Genomic DNA, 18,252 nt, shown 5'->3' with positions numbered 1-18,252 from the left:
TAATAAACAATTTAAATGTTTATTTGAAAAACATGAACAGTACAAATCAGCATGGGAAGACTGGGCCTACTTAGTAAGCCAGTATTGTAGATTTTTTTCCTTGATTTTGAGATGTCACAAAGCACTGTCACAAATACAAAAAGAACCTTGTGAACGAGCCAAGTTACAAGTAGTGCTAACAATTTTTATGAGCATTAGGGGGTCATAAAAGTATAAAGTGCTTGAAATATAAGTCTACCTTTTTAAATTTTGTTTTGCATATATGTCAAATTACTTGAGCAATACAGATGTTTGGTAGTGATACTTTCCTTGCAAGGCACACTCAACCCTAAGAGACCTGAACCCAGGTTGGGCAGCTCTGTTTTGGCTTGCAGGCACACGTAACGTTTGTTGTACTCCTTTGTCTTTTTCTGAAAAGTGGTATTTGGAGACTTCAGGACACCCTGAATTTCATCAGCTAGCTACTTAGGAGAGCTGGTTTATTTGTAGGTGTGAAGGCAGCCAGCATCATGTCTGAGCTGTAGAGAAGTGACTTCACAGAAGTTAAAACCAATGGTAGCTGTTTTATTTTGAAGCTTCTGAAAAAGGCCGCATGTTTATGAAGAGGTACCAGGAAGTCAGCTTTGGGCCTCATCCTGACTATCCTTTTACCAATTAATCAAACTTGCTTAGTTTTCTCAGTAGGAAACAAAGTATTAAGATCAAGTGCCAAATTTCAAGTCAACTAAAAATTCATTAAAAACAAACAAACAACAACAACAAAAAAGAGCAACTCTGAAGTAAATATAATATTAAGTACGTGTTTTCTCATCTAAATTATTTTTCCTGTCTGGAACATCTGAAGGCAAGCTGATGGTAATCACGGGTACAAAGCTCATTTGATCCAGGAGAAGGATGCTTCTGAAAGGTAAAATTAGCTGGCATTAGAAAATAATACTCAAAACAATCCTGTGTTCTAAAAATAAGACACATTCTTAGAATCACCCTAAACTTTCATTTAAGTTAATACGTCAAGTATTATCCTAATAACACCTCTTCTTTGAAAGTAGAATAAAAATCTTATGAAAAACTGGTTTAAAAATGTAGTGGCTCTTGTTTCAGAGAGAACCCTCAATTCAGTTTGTACGTCTGAACTATCAGCAGAATAGACTCCATTTCAACATAGTTTAAAGTTGTGCAGCCTTTCAGTTCCTCAGAGTGCTTTGACAAGCCGCACACAAGCTCTATGTTCTCCAGTTGGACAAGAAGTCGTTGCAATATGGTTCCTCTGTTCTGAACCAACCTCTGCCATGGATCATCAGACACTTTGCTGAATGGCTTACGGTGGTAAGATTTTTTTTTTTACCTAGTTCTGCTTATTTCAAAGCTTCACAGCATTAAGCTCCTTATGGTTGTGGGAGAGCAGCTGTTACAAACTGTTTCTTCACTTTTCCTACTCTAACAAGCTAGTTCCAAGAAGTACTCTACTCTGACAGCAGGCTTTGTAAAGTGTCAGGGGGAAGCATGGTATCTTCTGTCACTGCAGTTTCCAGCCTTCTCAGTTTACCCTCCATTTTCCTAGCTCTGTTAGAAGCACTAAGGCCAACTCTTATCCCTGGGTGTGTGCATAAATTAGCCATGCTCAGGGCCTTTCAGAAGCACAGCTGGTCAGCAGTATTTGAGAATATCAGCTGTGCTTGCTCCAAGTGAGGAAGCAGGATTTGCTGTCAGTCATTCCTCCTAAAAAAAAAAACATTAGGTTCCAAGAGAAGGCTTCCCGAGTTGACTTGGGTTCCTTAAAAATGTTCATGCTTTCCTACTCCATCTCTAAATCTGTATTAATTTCTTAGCTGCAGTTGCCATTTCATACTTCCACACTTGTTTGGAAAACTTGCTTATCTGAAAAATATTAGTGTTTCTGGTAAGATACCAGCCAAGCAAATAAAGCCATCCATAGTCAATCAGTTTTATTTTTAACCTTTTGCCATGAATGACTCCACCACTCCCTACAGCTTACAAGCTGCCTAGATAGATAATTCCGTAAAGAAATTCCATCCTAATTTGCAAAGCCAAATTTGAGGCCTTTCATAACTACAGTAATGACTGCAGCGCTACAGAAAGATGTGGAATTGCTGGAACAGCTTAGCTCTAGCTTCTACCCTCCTCTGTTGGAGGTATGTTAATGGTGTCTCAAAATGTAGCCCTTGAAAGACCTAATCAAAATTTGGTATTATCACAGCCAAGCTAAAGATACCTCTAATGAAAGATTTGCCTATCCATCAAAAGGTCACTTGAAATGATAATTTGTTGCATCCTTCTTATTAAATTGTTGTCCCATCTGCCTAAAGAACGGGGCTGCTTCTGACTTGAAAGATTTTTCAGTAACGCTTTGTCTTCAAAGGGAAAAAAAAAGAAAAAGAAAAGAAAAAATCACAAGTTACTTACTTGGGCTCACAGGAAGGGAAAATCACCTTTAAGACTTTTAAAATGAGCGCTGCTCCAATAACTCCAACCACAATGACTTCCATCAAATTAAAGAAAATGGGTAAAGATTTAAACCAGAATCTGCAGAGCCATTTTCTCAAGTCTTCCACCCACTGGCACATCACCTACAACAATAAAAGCAGGTAGAAATAATCAGGTTGCAAAACAAAGCAGGTGCAGTTTTGTAGCTATTGGTAAAAGCAGTATGTAATTGATTGGTGACTCAGATTTGTTTCTTTTCTAAAGTTGGAATCTTTCAACTGAACTATTTCTATGGAAGGTTTAATTTGTGCAGAAGTGACTCATCCTCAAAAGAAAGGCCACTTGGGAAAACAAAAGACACTTGAACAGAGTAGGTGAAGGGTGGGCTACTTGACCTATATTCAGGGTAGCTATGATTTCATTGCTGTGTACAGCTGAGAAGGGTCACTGAAACTCAGGAGAGGGGTAGCACGTTCTCTAACCTATCTATAACTTGCAGCATACCATTTCTGCGGTGTATTTTAAGCATTTCTCTCCACCACAAAGTAGGTTGTGAAAGCCTATCCGTAACTCATCTGGAACTGAAGCTTTTCAAGCTGCTGCTGTGTTTCTTACAGCTGGTGAAACTTGTGGCTCATCAACCAGTGGCCAGTACCTGCCTCTAAGCTATGTCAGGAAAAAAAAAAAAGTATAATTTAAAGCTAAAAAAATAAGTTAAAACTGCTATAAATACTTAGTCTGTTATAATGTAAATATCGCAGCTCAGGATTTAGACACTCATATGCAACTTTGACAGGAGTAAGAAAGATTTCTCACTGCTAAGGTGTAATTTAGGAAGGTTTTGACTTAGTTTTAATTTTTTATTTCTGGATTTTGCCTGTAACAGTCTCTTATTCATAATGGTTGGCTGTGGGGATTTCCGTGACTTCAGCCACTGTCAAGTACCTCACACAAAGAAGTGGAATAGCAATTCTCACTTGAGAAATCTATTATATGCCATATTGCTTTCTTCAAGTAAAAAATAGAGAACCAAAGAAATGCTACACACCTTCTTACCATCTTTAAATAATGTTTTGTTCAGCCTCTGCACAAAGAAAACCTGCCATCTGAATCCTAACAGTGCTCTTATTTGATTCCTTCCGTAACCATCCAGGAAGGAAGTAACCCTGTATTTGTACATGTTTCTGTAGACAATACTAAATACAGAGAGGAAGTCTATTTGTCTATTATGTTGAACTGTAACATTCTGCTTTATCAGCAACACATTGCTACATTTGTCTTCCTAGGAATGTCATCCAGTCATCTTCCCATTTCTGTGGAAACAGAGGAGAAAAAAGAGGAGGGGGAAAAAAAAAAACAACAAAGGAAAAACAACAGGACCCTACCTTGTAGGAGGATGGAGTTTCTATCCTAAGAGGTGTTTCTGGCAACTTGCCAGGTAATGTCTCTTCATCCACCGTGGTTTCTACCTGCCAGATCAGGTACTGACTGGTAGTTTGCAGCGGATCTTGAATATCTAAAGAAGAAAAGTTGGATGTAGTGGGAGGCTTGTTTTGGAGGGGTGTTTTTTTGTTTTGTTTTATTATTATTATTATTATTATTATTATTATTATTATTAGACTCCGTAAGCTAGGAAGCAAGAACATGCTGCATTTCATTAAGATCAAAGAAAACCAACAATTTTTTTTTCACTTGATAAGAAGCAGCAGTATTACAATGCAGCCCTTAGCTACGAATTTCAGCTGTCATCAGATTTTAAAAGTGACAAGCTAGATAAAAATATTTATCTCCTAATAAATCCTTGAGTTTTTGACTGAACTGAAATAAGATTAAACTATCTTTAAAGTTACTCAAGCTTAATAACTCTTCTCTGATTTGGAAGTGACCCAGACAGGTATTTCCTTCACAGATTTCCCTTTTGATCTCAGGAAAAGAGGGAGCTTTAGGGAAATTTCCGAAACAGCACTGAAAGAGAAATTTATGTAAGTGTCTGGGCTATGATTTTACAAGCACCAAGTAATTCAAAGGAGAACAGATTTGGAAACAAAACAAAAGAAGTAACTGGAATGTAGAAGAGTGGAATTCAGATATAAATATATTTTAAAATAAAAACTTAATGGTTAATCTGACAACTGTTTAACCATGCAAAACAACACTGGGATAACAATATGTTATTTTGTCCTTGTAAATCAGTATGTAAATTATGCTCAAAAGTATTATGTAACAGCTAAGAAAGAGACCTTTTCCTGAGAGGTTGGGAAGCGTAAATAGCACGTCGTTGTCCCTTGGGATGGAATACAACATACTCTCTTTCAGAGGGACAGTATAGTTTGAATGTCTCAGTACCCTCAGGTCCTTCACTAAGATATCTATTTCTGTTACTTCTTCCTGCTGAACCTGCAAGAGATGCAAACAGATTGATATTGTTGATTTTAAAGTAAAGACAAAGTAGGCTGGCAAAGAAAACCAATACATGCTCGTAAACTCCAAGCCAGTAAGATGTAGACAGATGCTGCAACATGAATCAGTACTCTTAGTTTTACTTAACACACTTCTACAGCCACTGCTGTATTAGAATGTATGCTGAATGGGCCAGGTCTCCCTCTCCCTGCAAAAACATGTCGTAGTCAATCAGTGGGCTTTCAACCAAGTCTTACAGAGCTCCTTATGTCAAGGAGGCACTTTAAAGCATGAAAAACTCAAATATATATTAAAAGGGCACATGGAAATATTGCTCAGATGATACTGACACTGCTGCTTTTGCAGTCATTGCTTTTTTTTTTTTTTCCCCCTACAAGCAAAAAAATCCTGCTGAGATATTCATTGCTGGTTTTGTTTAGCTTTAGCTTATTTTTCTTTCAAGTGATATCATTCAGAGCAAACAACAATGAAGTACAGAGTAACCACGTGTTCACGTATTCAACTCTCCTACTACAGTCTGATGTAAAACTGTTTGTCAACAGACACGTCTTCAAAAAGGAATGCAGGGGATGATGTGGTTTCACTCTTGCTTCCACAGCCATCAGCCTTTCGCTTTTAACGTGTGCAGAACAATACAACTAAAAAGATGACTGTTACTGTCAGCTGATACCTAATTAGATAGATTGAAAGCTTAATAGAACAATTAGGAGAACAGAATGAGATTTCTATGTGTTCTTACCAGGTGTCTATGCAAACCCAATTTGCATTTTGATGTCTAGTTTGAGATCTGAACTACTGCAACACTGTTGTCTAACAAACATTCCAAACCAAAGTATGTTAGCCAACAGTGAGGTAAGGACCTCATTAAAAAAGCTTCAAATCTCAGTGGGATCATCACTTTTATTAAGAGAAACATTTTCACAGAGAAATGCTTCGTGCCAGAGTACTTCATGATGAGCATGCAATTAATTAAAGATAGTGGTATTAGGTCATTATTCTCCTATTAAAAAAATACAGCAGAATATAGGACAACAGCTTTATCTTCTAACTATAACCTCTCTGGTTGGAAAAGTATAACTTATAAGTGACTGTGAGAACTCAGTTCTACACATTTCAATCTCAGCTCAATTGTAGCCCCTCACATTCACTGCTGTGTGTGCAAATACAGTTAGAAGTTCTGTGGATTTTTTATTTTGCTCTTCATCTCAAAAAAAAAAAAAAAATCTATGTTCAACATCAAGATTTTTATTCAGATGAATTAAATGGCTTGAATACAAAACAGTCTAAGGCTAAGCCCTCAGATGATGTTTCCTAGAAAGCCCACTTAAGAGGGTGCTGCTGCAAGCTGTGTGGTAGAAATGTTTTATTATCTTGAAATAAAGAATGGGCAAAATCTCAAGACTCAGAATGAGCACATGCCCTTTTATTAATTTTGTATATTACTTTGAAAATGAAATACTGCTTGTGAGTTTGACTTTCCTTGCATTTTGTAAAAGTTCATGATATTCTAACAAGCTTAATGGAAAGTCATCCAATTGCTAACTACTGACATAAGAATGTAAACATTAAAGCTTAAATTATCCTCATGAAACACCTCTGCTGACCCAGGTTGGTTTTATCTCCCTCAGCACTGTGCTAGCTAGCATTAGCTTACATACTTTGTACCTTGACCACCATCCACACACGTGTAAACCTTTTAACTCTTTTAGCTGTTTGCCTCTCCTAAACTCAAAACAAGCAAAGTGTTATTTTTCCTTACCTGTCTTCCATCAATTTCTGTCACTTCTTCCTGAATGACAATCAGCTGCAAATCAGAACTGGATGCCAAAGGCCACTCATGAACCATGATGCGAACGCTGACAGTTCCCAGGCGTTGCTGCTCTACCATGTCATCCAGGCTTCCATTCTCCACTGTTAAGACATAATGGCACAGTTTTCAAAGAGAAACCATCCCAAACAGAAGGCAGGGCACAAAGGAATTCTCCATGGAGCACATAGATGCAAACAGATGTGGCATCCACAAAGTTGAGGCCATGCTGGAGCTGGAGGGCAGCAAAGGAAGTCAGGGAGGCCTATCCACCACATAGATCACACAGTATAGGAGCTGAGACTCTGCAGCCCCAGTTTCTAAACTACCAGCATTGTGTGTCACCTGCAGAGCTTGCTTAAGAGGCACCCAGGGGGAATGCTTCACTTGTGTCCATCAGTCAAACAACTCTACCTGTGACCCTTTTCCTCATAAAGCTATTTAGCACTTTTAAATATAGAAAAATCCTTTTCGGAACTATTTAGTAGTATCTTACTTTGCAACAGAAGGAAAGAAAGAGGGATTGTTCCCCATGGGTATAATACTTTCTAATGCTGAATACTTCCTAAATTATAGCAGCAAGCAGATATTAAAAGACCAAAGATCCCAAGATAATGAAGCTCCCTGCAGTCCCAACCTTTCATGTGTCAGGCTGGAGCTAAAGATGTTCGCTGATCTGAAACTGACTTTGTGGAAACTTGAAGTGGGGATATAGGTCCAGGCACAACGTAACAATAATGTCAAGACAGTACTTCTCTGGAGACTTGGTCTCTAATACTCAAGCCTGTGAACATTTGGCTCAATTTTGATTTAACACACAGATATTCAAGATTATTTTTCCCCTCTCTTCATAAGTAATGAGTATCTCAATACCCTTTCAGCCTTTTACAAACATTATCTGAATCTGCTGTTGAGAATTTAGTAAACCTGTAACTGTCACTTTGCAGGTAACAGTCTCAGCTACAACTACTGTGTTGAGGATCCAGACCCAAACATGGGAGTGGACAATTCCAGGCTCCCAGGTCAAATCAGTACTTTTCTCGTTGTTTCTGATTTTCATCCATAACTATACCCACTGCAAGCTATTCAACTATGGTTTTGGAAATTAATAGGATCCACTACAGTAGAGTGCTCAGCATCTCTCAAAATTAGTCAATAAAATCATATTATTTTTCTGGAGTCAATTATCTTGTAGGTAAATGACATTTCGTCACACTTTTCTATCCTAGGATAGAAAACACAGAAGCAATAGGAATATAACCCCAGAAATAGAGAAGTGAATTACTACTCTCCCACTTCAGAAAAGAAATAATGTGAAATTAATAATTGATAATACTTGAGAAGGAAGGGTTCGAGAGACAAGGTCATGGCTCAGAGAAGCCATTTAGAAAAGCATTAGTATTTTCTAAGTAAACGACTGAATGTAAAGGGGGGATGACCTCAGAAACCAAGCAGCAGAATGACTGCACCTGATCCATCAAGAGATTGTTCTGAAAACAACAGAAGCTTAGAGCAAGTAATACAATTGGCCTCACTTAATTAATTATACAGTATGCTCTGAGCATCTCAAAAATCACAGTGCTTTCTGATCTTTCACAAAGGTGTTGCATTGAATTGGTGGGAAAAAAAACAACCAACAGTTTCAAGATCATTTGAAAACATCAACTACTACAAAACACAGCAAAACTGCAGTACTGGTGCTTTAATATCCTGTCCATGACAACCTTCTTTGTCTACTAAAGACAGAAATGAGATAATGAAAAATATCTTCCCAAAAGATCTTCATATTTTTGCTATTGAGCCTCTGTTTGGACGCATGCCAGTGAGCCAAGGGACGTGGCTATTAGCAGGGTGGAGTTGCATCCTTCTGTTTACATTGTCTAGCTTGTCCTGCAAAACATTCTTCTGAAAAGACAGGCAGGGTGTTGAATTCAGATTCAACCATTTAGATACAAGCATATCAATGTGACTTGAGTACAAGGCACTAAGATTTTTTCCACGCACATCAGTAGGAAAACTTCCCTAATTTGGGAAATTTGCTTCTACTACACTGAAGTTTGCAGAGTACGAGTACATGCAGAAATTGTAAGCTTTTGTTAATAGATGATGGGAAAGAAAATACTGCAGGAAAAAAAAAAAAAGAATACTCACATATTACTGTTTGACACGTTATGTGAGCAACTCCGCTTCTCATAGGAAAATCATTTAGATATACCTGTCCATTAACATAGGTGATATTAAACACAACCTGAAAGACAGACAGACAGAATGAATGTGCAGTCCTGCCCCTATGCTGTAGTTCTGTTCTCAGAGGAACACAGTTAACACTGACTGAAGTCGGACCAAAATACATTCTTATCCACATGCTGACTTTTTTCGATACGTATTAATTCACTGAATAAATAGAAAAACCAGACAAACCTGCCCTTTGTGAAATTCTCCATTGCTTTTCAACATCATAACATTGACTCTGATTGTTTCCTGGAAAACAACAAAGAAAAGAGATGTATGTTTCTGTGAGAAAATACACAAAGCCCTGCAGGCCATAAGCAACTTTCACATGCTCTCCTGCAGAACGGCCCTATGCAGTTCCCAAAGCACATTCTCAGGCTTTCTGCCTTGCAAACAGAAGCAACAGAGATATGCTTCCTTGTTCCAGGTACATTTTTTTCTCCACTTTTTAATAAAATTGACTGATGAGAAAAGAAGTGACTGCTTCCTGCTAAGTGTAACTTATTTTTTAAATGCAGACAAAATAATAATCAAACAAAATTATCGGAAGAACTTGTTACACATGGATGTAAATTGAACAGAAGACTCACATTAGCTGAAACAGAACAGACAGTGCATGATACAATATGATTCTCCATCTCTGTCAAGTTTGTTAAGAGCTCCATTAAGCCTTCAAGCTGTCAGCCTGTTGTGATAAAGAACATCTGGCTTTATCAGCACCAGCAGTGATCCTGTTTTGTTTTTCTCCCCTGGTTATCATTTCCAAATTATGTCACAGAGGCCTCCTCCAAGCACCAGGGATTTATTTCCCTCTTTCATACCTCAGTTGCTGTGATTTCTTGTTTCCTTCATTCTGTCCTCTCATTTCATCCTTGTAACCTGAGGGGTTCTTTAGCAAATGGGACCTGAAATCTCCTAACTGCTCTGTGATGAGGCCTATATACAAAAACCATCCTCTCTTGGACATCACCACATGTAAAGAGTGCCACACCGCTTTCCTGAGTCATCTCAGAAATAATGTTAGATTCTCTATTTGCTTTTTGGGAGCCTTATATTACTCTATCCATGTTTCACTTTCTTCTGGAAAACTCTTCGCTGGTCAGCATCTTCAGCTCTGTGTTTGAGACAGTTTCACACTGAACAACTAAAAAATGAGGCACATCTCCAAAGAGAGGAGAACTCTTCAGAATTCAGAATGAATGAAAGAATGAATGAAAGATTTCTTAGGCAGGAAATACTTGGAGCCCAAATGTTTGTGTTTTTTTGCCATGTTTTTACCCAGTACAATGTCATCCCAATTCATGAGCAGAAACTTTCTGGAGTACAACTGTAAGATAAAATTTTCCTTAAAACAATGGGTACACATAGCAGCCAGAGCTACCACAAACTGAAAAAACCAATCTGATTCAGCAGAAATCTGGCTTCATAGGGGAAGTGGCGTTTAAAATCCAACACAGATTTATATTAATTATCTATTTAACTATGTACAGCATCTTTGTTAAAGGAAGGTAATTTCCTTTTGGTTGGAAATTACTTGTCCTTGATGTTTCAGATGCATTTGTCAAGTCAGTAGCAAAATTCTCTGACCACCGAGATCAGAAAGAAAAATCTTTTTCCCTGCCCTTCCTAGGAAATGATTATTTATGCTGACTTTTCTCCAAAGCTCCAATCCCAGTTATTCAGATAACATCCAAATTGACTTAGAAAACCGGAAATCTGTTACTCAACATTTAAACTAGATCCGTCATATAACTGTGGGATGTAATCTGTTCTGCCATCCTGTAGCTTCCTCAAGCCACTTATTTTGTTCCTCATATTTTAAGAATGCCGTGTAGTTAAAAAATTTGCCAAACTCTTAGCACTTCATCGAGCCCTCAGAGCTGTGCTAATTTTACACTCCCTAACTGCGTAACAGATAATCGAGATTTTGTGTGCTGACTTCCTAGTATTTTCTCTCTTTTGGGAATTCAAAGGGCCTGGAGGTGGGACCTTCCAGGCAATCTTAGTAACACTTCAATTTTAAGCTTCAAACCAAGCCTGAGCTCCTCTGCGCAGAAAGTATTTTACAATCTTTTCTCAACATCTACAAAGTGACTCAGAGATTACTAGAAAAATAAAGCAGATAGCCAGCTACTGCTAGGAAGAGGGAAAGTCCCCCATCTCTTATTTTAATCAAAGGCTGTGTTTGAAAATGAAGGGCTTCAGGCAAAATAAATGTGCTCAGCAAATGAGCACTGTATGCACAAACCGAAACGTGCACGTGATGATTTCTTCAAGTTGTCAACTCTGTTGACCTGGTACCCAAAAAGCACAATCATGAATTCTGTTGCACACATAGAGCTTGCACTTGAACAGCACATTACATGCTCAAGAAATTAAAATATTTAGGTGAACACATCCGTGCTGTCAAAATTACATTAGATGGTCGCATGCAGACAAGTAAGACAGCTGAGCTGATCTAACAGCTTGCTGTCTCTGCCACTAACTGACTGAGTGCAACTCTCTCCTCTCCAGCACATCTTCCTTCCCTCCCATTTCTACCAAGTCAGTGAGCAGCTATTGCTCATTAAGCTGGCAGGAGAACGGCCACTTTGTTGCCAGCTTGTTTCCCTCTCCATAAGCAAGAGGCGGACAAGCAGTGGAGACAAGGGCTGACAGCTGGGAGAGGTGTGAGACTCACTTGTATCTGAATATTTCCTGACCTCCTGTATGTTTGTTTTTTGCCTAAGCAGTCTTACCAGTCTTGGTACCGGACTTGCTATGAAATACTGCAAGTAGATCTCCAAGTTTTGGTGTGAGCAAATAACTGGGTGTCGACTGTTCTTGTTCCAAATGTTCCCAAACTGATACAGAAACATCTCAAGGCCACCTTTTTCAGAGTAAGAATCAACCCATATTGACATCATTCCTGACAGGTGTTCATATAACCAATTCTTAAAGCTTTCTGGTGATGTCCAAAAAGGGAACACTGTCCTCAACTATTTATTCTAGTGCTCTCTTTTTCTCTCTTTAATGTTAAAAGCTTTCCTGATGCCTAACCTGAAATTTCCTTGCCGCAGCTTATGAACAGGTCATCCATTACTCTTGACAGCACTTTTCCAGGGAGAATAACAGCCCTCCAATTCAGTTTTCCTGATTTTATATTGATGCTCCCAGCTCACTTCATTCTTCCTTGGAGATCAGCTCCTCACGGCTGTCTTCCCACTGGTCCTTCCTGAAGCACTGCACCCAAAATCCAATGGCAACGAACCTACTGAGTCCTGAACACAGGCAGTAATCCTCAATCTTGTTCTGTTGTTTTCTGGAGAAGCCTGAACCTAAGTGTAAGTCTAGTTTGTATAACTGAAAATCACTCTTAGTGCTGTTATAGGGTGCAGATGCATCTCCTGAGTTTTCCTAGGACTTCTCATTGCTGTTTTAGCACTCTAGCAGGGATACTCACAGCAGTAGTGGCCACAGTACCTGCAAAGAGGACAGCACCTCCACCACAGATTTATGCTTTTCTTTTTAGAGGAAAGCGAGGCTGGGGCAGTAATAGTTTGGCAACGTGCAGGTTTTATGTGAACTAGTGAATTTTGGTAAACCTGAATCAACAGCGATAAGAAGGCAGTGATTATGTTCTAATCCTTTCTTCACCACGTGTTGCAACGAACCCAGGAAAGCTCTTTGGGGCAGTGCAGTACAGTGCTAGCAAGAGAATAGTGACAGAAAGAACATAAAGCACCTGACATCATTTGAAAGGGAATACTTGTTGCTTCTTAAAGAGTCTCCACACTGGTTCTGCACACATCTTCACCCACCCACAGCCTTTTATGAAAAATGCCACCCAAGACAAAGTTGTAGGTCTAATCAGGCAGAAACTTCTACCAGATCTGATTGTTGAATTATTAAAGAACCTCTTTGGCACATGCCTGACACAGTTACCCTGTCCTGAGAGGCACTCAGTGGCACCCAAGTGCCTTCAAGGCTCACCCAGTCCCATCCCTCTCCCCAAGCTCCCAAACAAGGCTCCTGCAGCTGCAAGGAGCAGATGGCACAGCGCCTGGCAGCACGGCCAGCTGCATGGGTAGCAGGGGGACAGGCAGCCCCTGTAGCAGCTGTGCAGGGATATCCTCTGTGCAGTATGGAAATGGGAAATGAGCAGAAGTTGCCATGCAGGTAAGAAATGGTCACAAATAGGATCTGTTTCTAAATTTGAATGGGGATTGTGGGAGTGTCCAAACAAGCCAAAAACTACCGTCCAACTTCACACTGCTTTTGAGTCCTGGCACTCACATGGACTCCACAGGGTCTCAGGTTCCATTCTTATTCCTTCATCAGACTCAAAACAAAGCTATGCTGTAGGGCTTTAGCTGCCCACCAGGCACAACTGAGGTAAGAAACAGTCTTGGTACAGTCTCCAACAACACCGGAGGACTACTGTTAGCCCCTCATATCTCACCAACCTTCAGTACAAAATCTTCTCAAACAAGGCATTGTTATTTACATTAAATTATTATTTACATTAAATTATTAAACAGCATGATAATATTTAGGATAAGACAGTGAAATTCAGTACTTGCTTGGGTAACTACAGCTCAACTATCTTGTTAATATATAAATCTACCACAGTGATTCTTTTGCTTAAATTTACTTTTCTGAACAAGCACACATCTTCCTTCCTTGTTTTGTGATGTTCATGGAATAACATTGCTTATCTCTTTCCTCTGCCCTACGCGTGTTGCTTTGCTCTCTCTATGAAATCAACTCATACTATGAATATTTTATCCAGAATTTTAAAGCTGAACACTTCATCTCACATAATCGGGACACAGCTGCATCACACTGCTTTAATTTAATCAGATATATATGGAAAGATGATGCAGTATACTTTAAGTATAAAATTCAGAACATATGCCAAGATGTTAATAGACAAATTGGCATAAAGCTGCAAAAGAAAGATGTCAGCATATCACTATAAACAAGTTTATTTGATTAAAATACATCACACCCACTGCACACGCACTTGTGGCTGAGGTAGTGAAGATCACTTTTTTTTCTATTATGAAACAATCTATCTTCATAGAGGTTCCTCGCAGCCAACAAATAGTCTGAAAAATATTTGTCACGCAACTGCATGAACATAAGGCCTGGTAGACAAGTAAGCCTTTTTGAAAGAAAACAGTTAAATCTAAATTTTCAACGGCAAATGGAGTAAACAAACATCAGAGCATTCAGCCCACTGTGCTTTCAGCAAGTTCCTGACAGCACATCAAAAATGCTCTAAGGCACAAAATCTAATTCTTGACCTAGCACTAGAAAAACACATTACTTTGATGCAAAGATCAGTTATACTGTTGTTGCATCATTCCCTGCCTCTGTTTGTTTGTTTTTCTTCCCAATCTGTAATCCAGATTTGCTTGTCCAAATTTCAGGAGGAGAAAGCAAAACTAAAGCACACATACTGACGTTCTTAAAAAAAAAAAAAAAAAAAAAAAAAAGCCCAGATTTCAAAACAGCTTATTTAAGAAACGACAAGCGTTGCACAACAATGGAGGCGTTCACATTCCAGAGCTGAACAAAAGCATTACCAACTTAGAAAACAAAATTGCACAGATGTTCTCCAACATTCTCAGGTCTTTCCTCATTACAGGTCCCATAATATCTTGGAGGCAAATTATTGGAGGCAAACTTACCGCCACGCACAAGACTGATAAAACGTGAAGCTATCAGTAGTGCTCTGACATCATATTTTCAGGATGCTGGAGTGAACAGCCATGGCAGCCAAAGGGAAGCTGCAACCAGCCTGCAGTCCAAACCCTCCTGAGGAAAGAGCCTCCTGATCACATGCCGTGTGTTGCTAAGCTCCTGGCTGCTGATGCCAACCCAACAGCACTGAATTCCCATTCTGCCCAGATCCTTCTCCCACCAGCTCCTGCTCACACTGTCAGGCTTTATGAGGGCTCTGAAACGCACCTGCCCTATACCCAAAACAAAATACTTGAGGATCAACTGAGCTATGTCTGCGCTCCCACACTTCACTGCACCTGAATGGGAGTACTGATGTCTGAAGATCTAGATCCCCATCTTGATGACCTAAGCCCATCTCACTTCCAATGGTTGCAAAGGGAAGTGGAGACAAGGAAGCGAGTTCAGGATGTGCCAGTGCAGGGCCCATGCCAGGCCCTCAAAAGTACCGTTTCAACCAGTACCACAGGGAAAAGGGGCCGTGACAAATCCTCCCATGGGACAGTGACCGTACAATGGCTGGGTGAACCCAGTGCAGGCACTGGAAGGAGAAAGAAGGCAGCATGATGCCCTGCACTGGAACAGGTTGCCCAAGGAGGTTGTGGATGCCCCATCCCTGGAGGCATTCAAGGCCTGGCTGGATGTGGCTCTGGGCAGCCTGCTCTGGTGGTTGGCGACCTGCACATAGCAGGGGGGGCTGAAACTAGATGATCATTGTGGTCCTTTTCAACCCAGGCCATTATTCTGTGATTCTATGAATATGCAGCTGCATTGGGAACCTGCTGTGGGTTCGATTCAGAAGCGCAGACATCACTGGGAGAAGACAAGGCCATAATGCACCACGTATTTGTGCTGCACCAGCCTGTCACAACGCAGTGGAGGCACACACACACACACACACACACAGCACGAGGTGGATGTGCCCAGCAGTACGGACAGCCATAACGTTCTTCCCCCTCAGCATGCCAGATATTTCTCAAACGCTCTATGGATGAATCACTGACGGGAGGCAGGAAGCAGAGGGCACGCAGTAACCAAGTTTGTGGCAGACGCGTAACGCGGTCCTTTTGCGCCTATTCCCGCACACCTCAGCCCGAAACGCCCGCGCACAGCGGGACGACGTCTGCAGGCAGCGCACCTGCGCCCGCCCCGCGCTACGCCGGGAGCTCGCAGCGCTCGCAGCGCCCGCAGCCCCCGCCGCCTCGCCCGCCGCCTCCTCCTCCTCCTCCTCCACCTCCACCGGCGGTTCCCGGCGAGCCCCCCCGCCGCCCCTCCGGTACCTGTCCCAGCGGCAGCGCGGCGGACGTGCCCAGCTGCAGCGCGGCGGTCAACGGCAGTAGCGGCAGTAGCAGCAGCAGCAGCCGCCGCCCGCGCCGTCCCAGCGCCGCCTCCATCTTGCGACCCGGGAATTAAAACAAAGTGAAACATCAACAAGCGGCGGGGCGGAGCCGAGCCGGGCGGCGGAGGCGGCGCGGGGCCGGGCTGCGGTGCTTGCAGGCCGCTGCTGTGTCCCGGCCCCGGGGCAGGCGGTCCTCCGGGAAGGGCCCTCCCGCTGCTCGGAAATAGCTGCGGGTTTCCCAGGGGCAGGAGCTCGGCCTCCGCGCCCGAGATGACGGGTGCCCGCTGACGCGCTCCGGCTGCACCCCGAGGGCGCCGATAGCGATCCGCCCGCACGGCTCGAGGCGGGGCTCGCTGCAGCAGCACCGGCTGTCTTCTGAGGGCTGCACGGGGCTGGGGAGCTGAGCGGCCGGAAGAATCTAGCTGCTAGCGAAGTACATTCTGATGGTAAGGGGACAAACAGGTCTGCCCAGTGCGGCTCAGAAAGGGCGATACGTGAGCTATCCTGGTGAAGCAACCTGCAGCCTGGTTTTGTACTGCTCTGTGACTCGCACTTTTGACAGTGAACATAAATCATAAAAGAGACACAAACTTGTTATTTCATGTGCCGTTGGCATTTATGACACGCTGCTGTAAACATCTGGAACAAGTTGGGAAGAGAGAGTCATAGATGTAGAAATACATATTAAACAAACACCTTAGATATTTTTAATTCCGAAGTACATTTATTATCAACAGTTAGTACTGTTTCAGAGATTAGAAAACACAAAGTTGATTAGCTGACTCTCAGCAACACACAAGTCAGCACTGGATGAAGGAATAGAAGCACTGATGTCATAATTTCCACAGCCTCTCTTCAACATCACCCAGTTTCTCTCAGATCTGTCCTAGATTTCAGTTTGCTCATTTGAATCTATTGTGTTTGGTCTACTAAAACAAATAGGCAAAGGATTTGTTTTCTGTCCAGGCTCATGCGGCAAAAATCCCCATGGCATGTCAACTCCCCAGCCAGACATTTCACTGAGTGATGTAGGAGTCTGTGGGGACAGGAGGGCAGCTCCAAGAATCCAGCTCTTGTTGGTACTTGCAGCCATTTGCATGCTCTGGTGGGAGGAAGCCTGTATATCAACTATGTTCCTAACTACGTGTCACAGTCCATTAGTAAATCAGATGGGGGTTCCATCTCAACAAGCCTGGTGAATCCTAGATGTGCAAAAGCAAGCTACGGCACTACCATGTTCTGTGTATGGAGGTGATTATTAAAATGCTTACAACATGTACAAGATACATAATAATATCTTAGCATATACAAATACAAGGACTCAAGGCTCCCTGACCTGCAGAACACTTCAGCAAAGCTTGGGCTGTTTTATCAGCTCACCTCAAGGAACTCAGGAGCTCATTGGGATGGAACAGAACACTTGCTGCTTTTTGAATGTCATTGAATGTGTCCTTCCTGTGGTTTCTTTCCACTTCCCCTTTAATTCGTTCCCCTTTCTCCTAATCTTTCGCACCTTCTTCTCTTTTGTCCTCTCCTGGCCTGCATTAGAAATAGTGTGGCCAGCAGGAGCAGGAAGGTAATCATCCTCCTGTACTCAGCACTGGTGAGGTCGCACCTCGAGTGTTGTATTCAGTTTTGGGCCCCTCACTGCAAAAAGACACTGAGGCCCTGGAGCGTGTTCAGAGAAGGGCAGTGGAACTGGTGAGGGGTTTGCAGCACAGGTCTTACGAGGGGCGGCTGAGGGAGCTGGGATTGTTTAGTCCGGAGAAGAGGAGGCTCAGAGGAGATCTTATTGCTCTCTACAACTTCCTGAAGGAAGGTTGTGATGAGGGGGGATTTGACCTCTTCTCCCAGGCTACAAACAGGACCCAAGGAAATGGTGACAAGTTGTGCCATAGGGGATTTAGATTAGACATAAGGAAGAACTTCTTCTCTCAGAAAGTGGTCAGACACTGGAATGGCAGCCCAGGGAGGTGGTGGAGTCACCGTCCCTGGCAGTGTTCAAGAGGCGTCTGGATGAGGAGCTGAGAGATCTGGTTTAGTGCTTGTGGTAGCAGTGGTAATGGGAGGATGATTGGATTAGATGATCTTGTAGGTCCTTTCCAACCTTGTGTTTCTATGATTCTCTCATTATTTCTTTTCCTCTTTTCATTCTCCTGGAGTGTAGTTAACTCTGCAAAAAATATGCAGTAAAAATGGTTTCAACAAATGTCACTTCCCCAGTTTTCCCAGGCTTTCATCAGTCTCACAGCGCACAGGATGTCGTAACAGTGTAAATATT

The 18,252-nt window shown here is 41.7% G+C and overlaps 1 protein-coding gene across 1 annotated transcript; it reads right to left on the bottom strand.

The window, feature by feature from the left end:
* Positions 1-16,289, bottom strand: GINM1 (glycosylated integral membrane protein 1). Its single transcript, XM_031612105.2, has 8 exons — positions 15,913-16,289; positions 9,095-9,154; positions 8,825-8,921; positions 6,626-6,777; positions 4,686-4,842; positions 3,831-3,961; positions 2,425-2,588; positions 1-900 (listed from the first exon to the last, which is right to left on the bottom strand). Exons 1-8 carry the CDS (start codon positions 16,024-16,026, stop codon positions 792-794), a joined length of 984 nt encoding a protein of 327 aa, XP_031467965.2. The 5' UTR covers positions 16,027-16,289; the 3' UTR covers positions 1-791.
* Between the last annotated feature and the right edge of the window lie 1,963 nt (positions 16,290-18,252).

Source organism: Phasianus colchicus, chromosome 2 (assembly GCF_987193195.1).
Source record: "Phasianus colchicus chromosome 2, bPhaCol1.hap1.1, whole genome shotgun sequence".
Lineage (NCBI taxonomy): Eukaryota > Metazoa > Chordata > Aves > Galliformes > Phasianidae > Phasianus > Phasianus colchicus.
This window is presented reverse-complemented; position numbering and strand designations above follow the sequence as displayed.

What these genes read in the sequence shown, in the direction of transcription:
- GINM1 (XM_031612105.2), bottom strand. Translation starts at nt 16,026, where the DNA reads ATGGAGGCGGCGCTGGGACGGCGCGGGCGGCGGCTGCTGCTGCTGCTA. An exon ending in GAGAATTTCACAAAGGGCAG is followed by an intron (nt 8,922 to 9,094) that starts GTTTGTCTGGTT and finishes TCTGTCTTTCAG; the next exon opens with GTTGTGTTTAATATCACCTA. An exon ending in AACGTGTCAAACAGTAATAT is followed by an intron (nt 6,778 to 8,824) that starts GTGAGTATTCTT and finishes ATGTCTTAACAG; the next exon opens with TGGAGAATGGAAGCCTGGAT.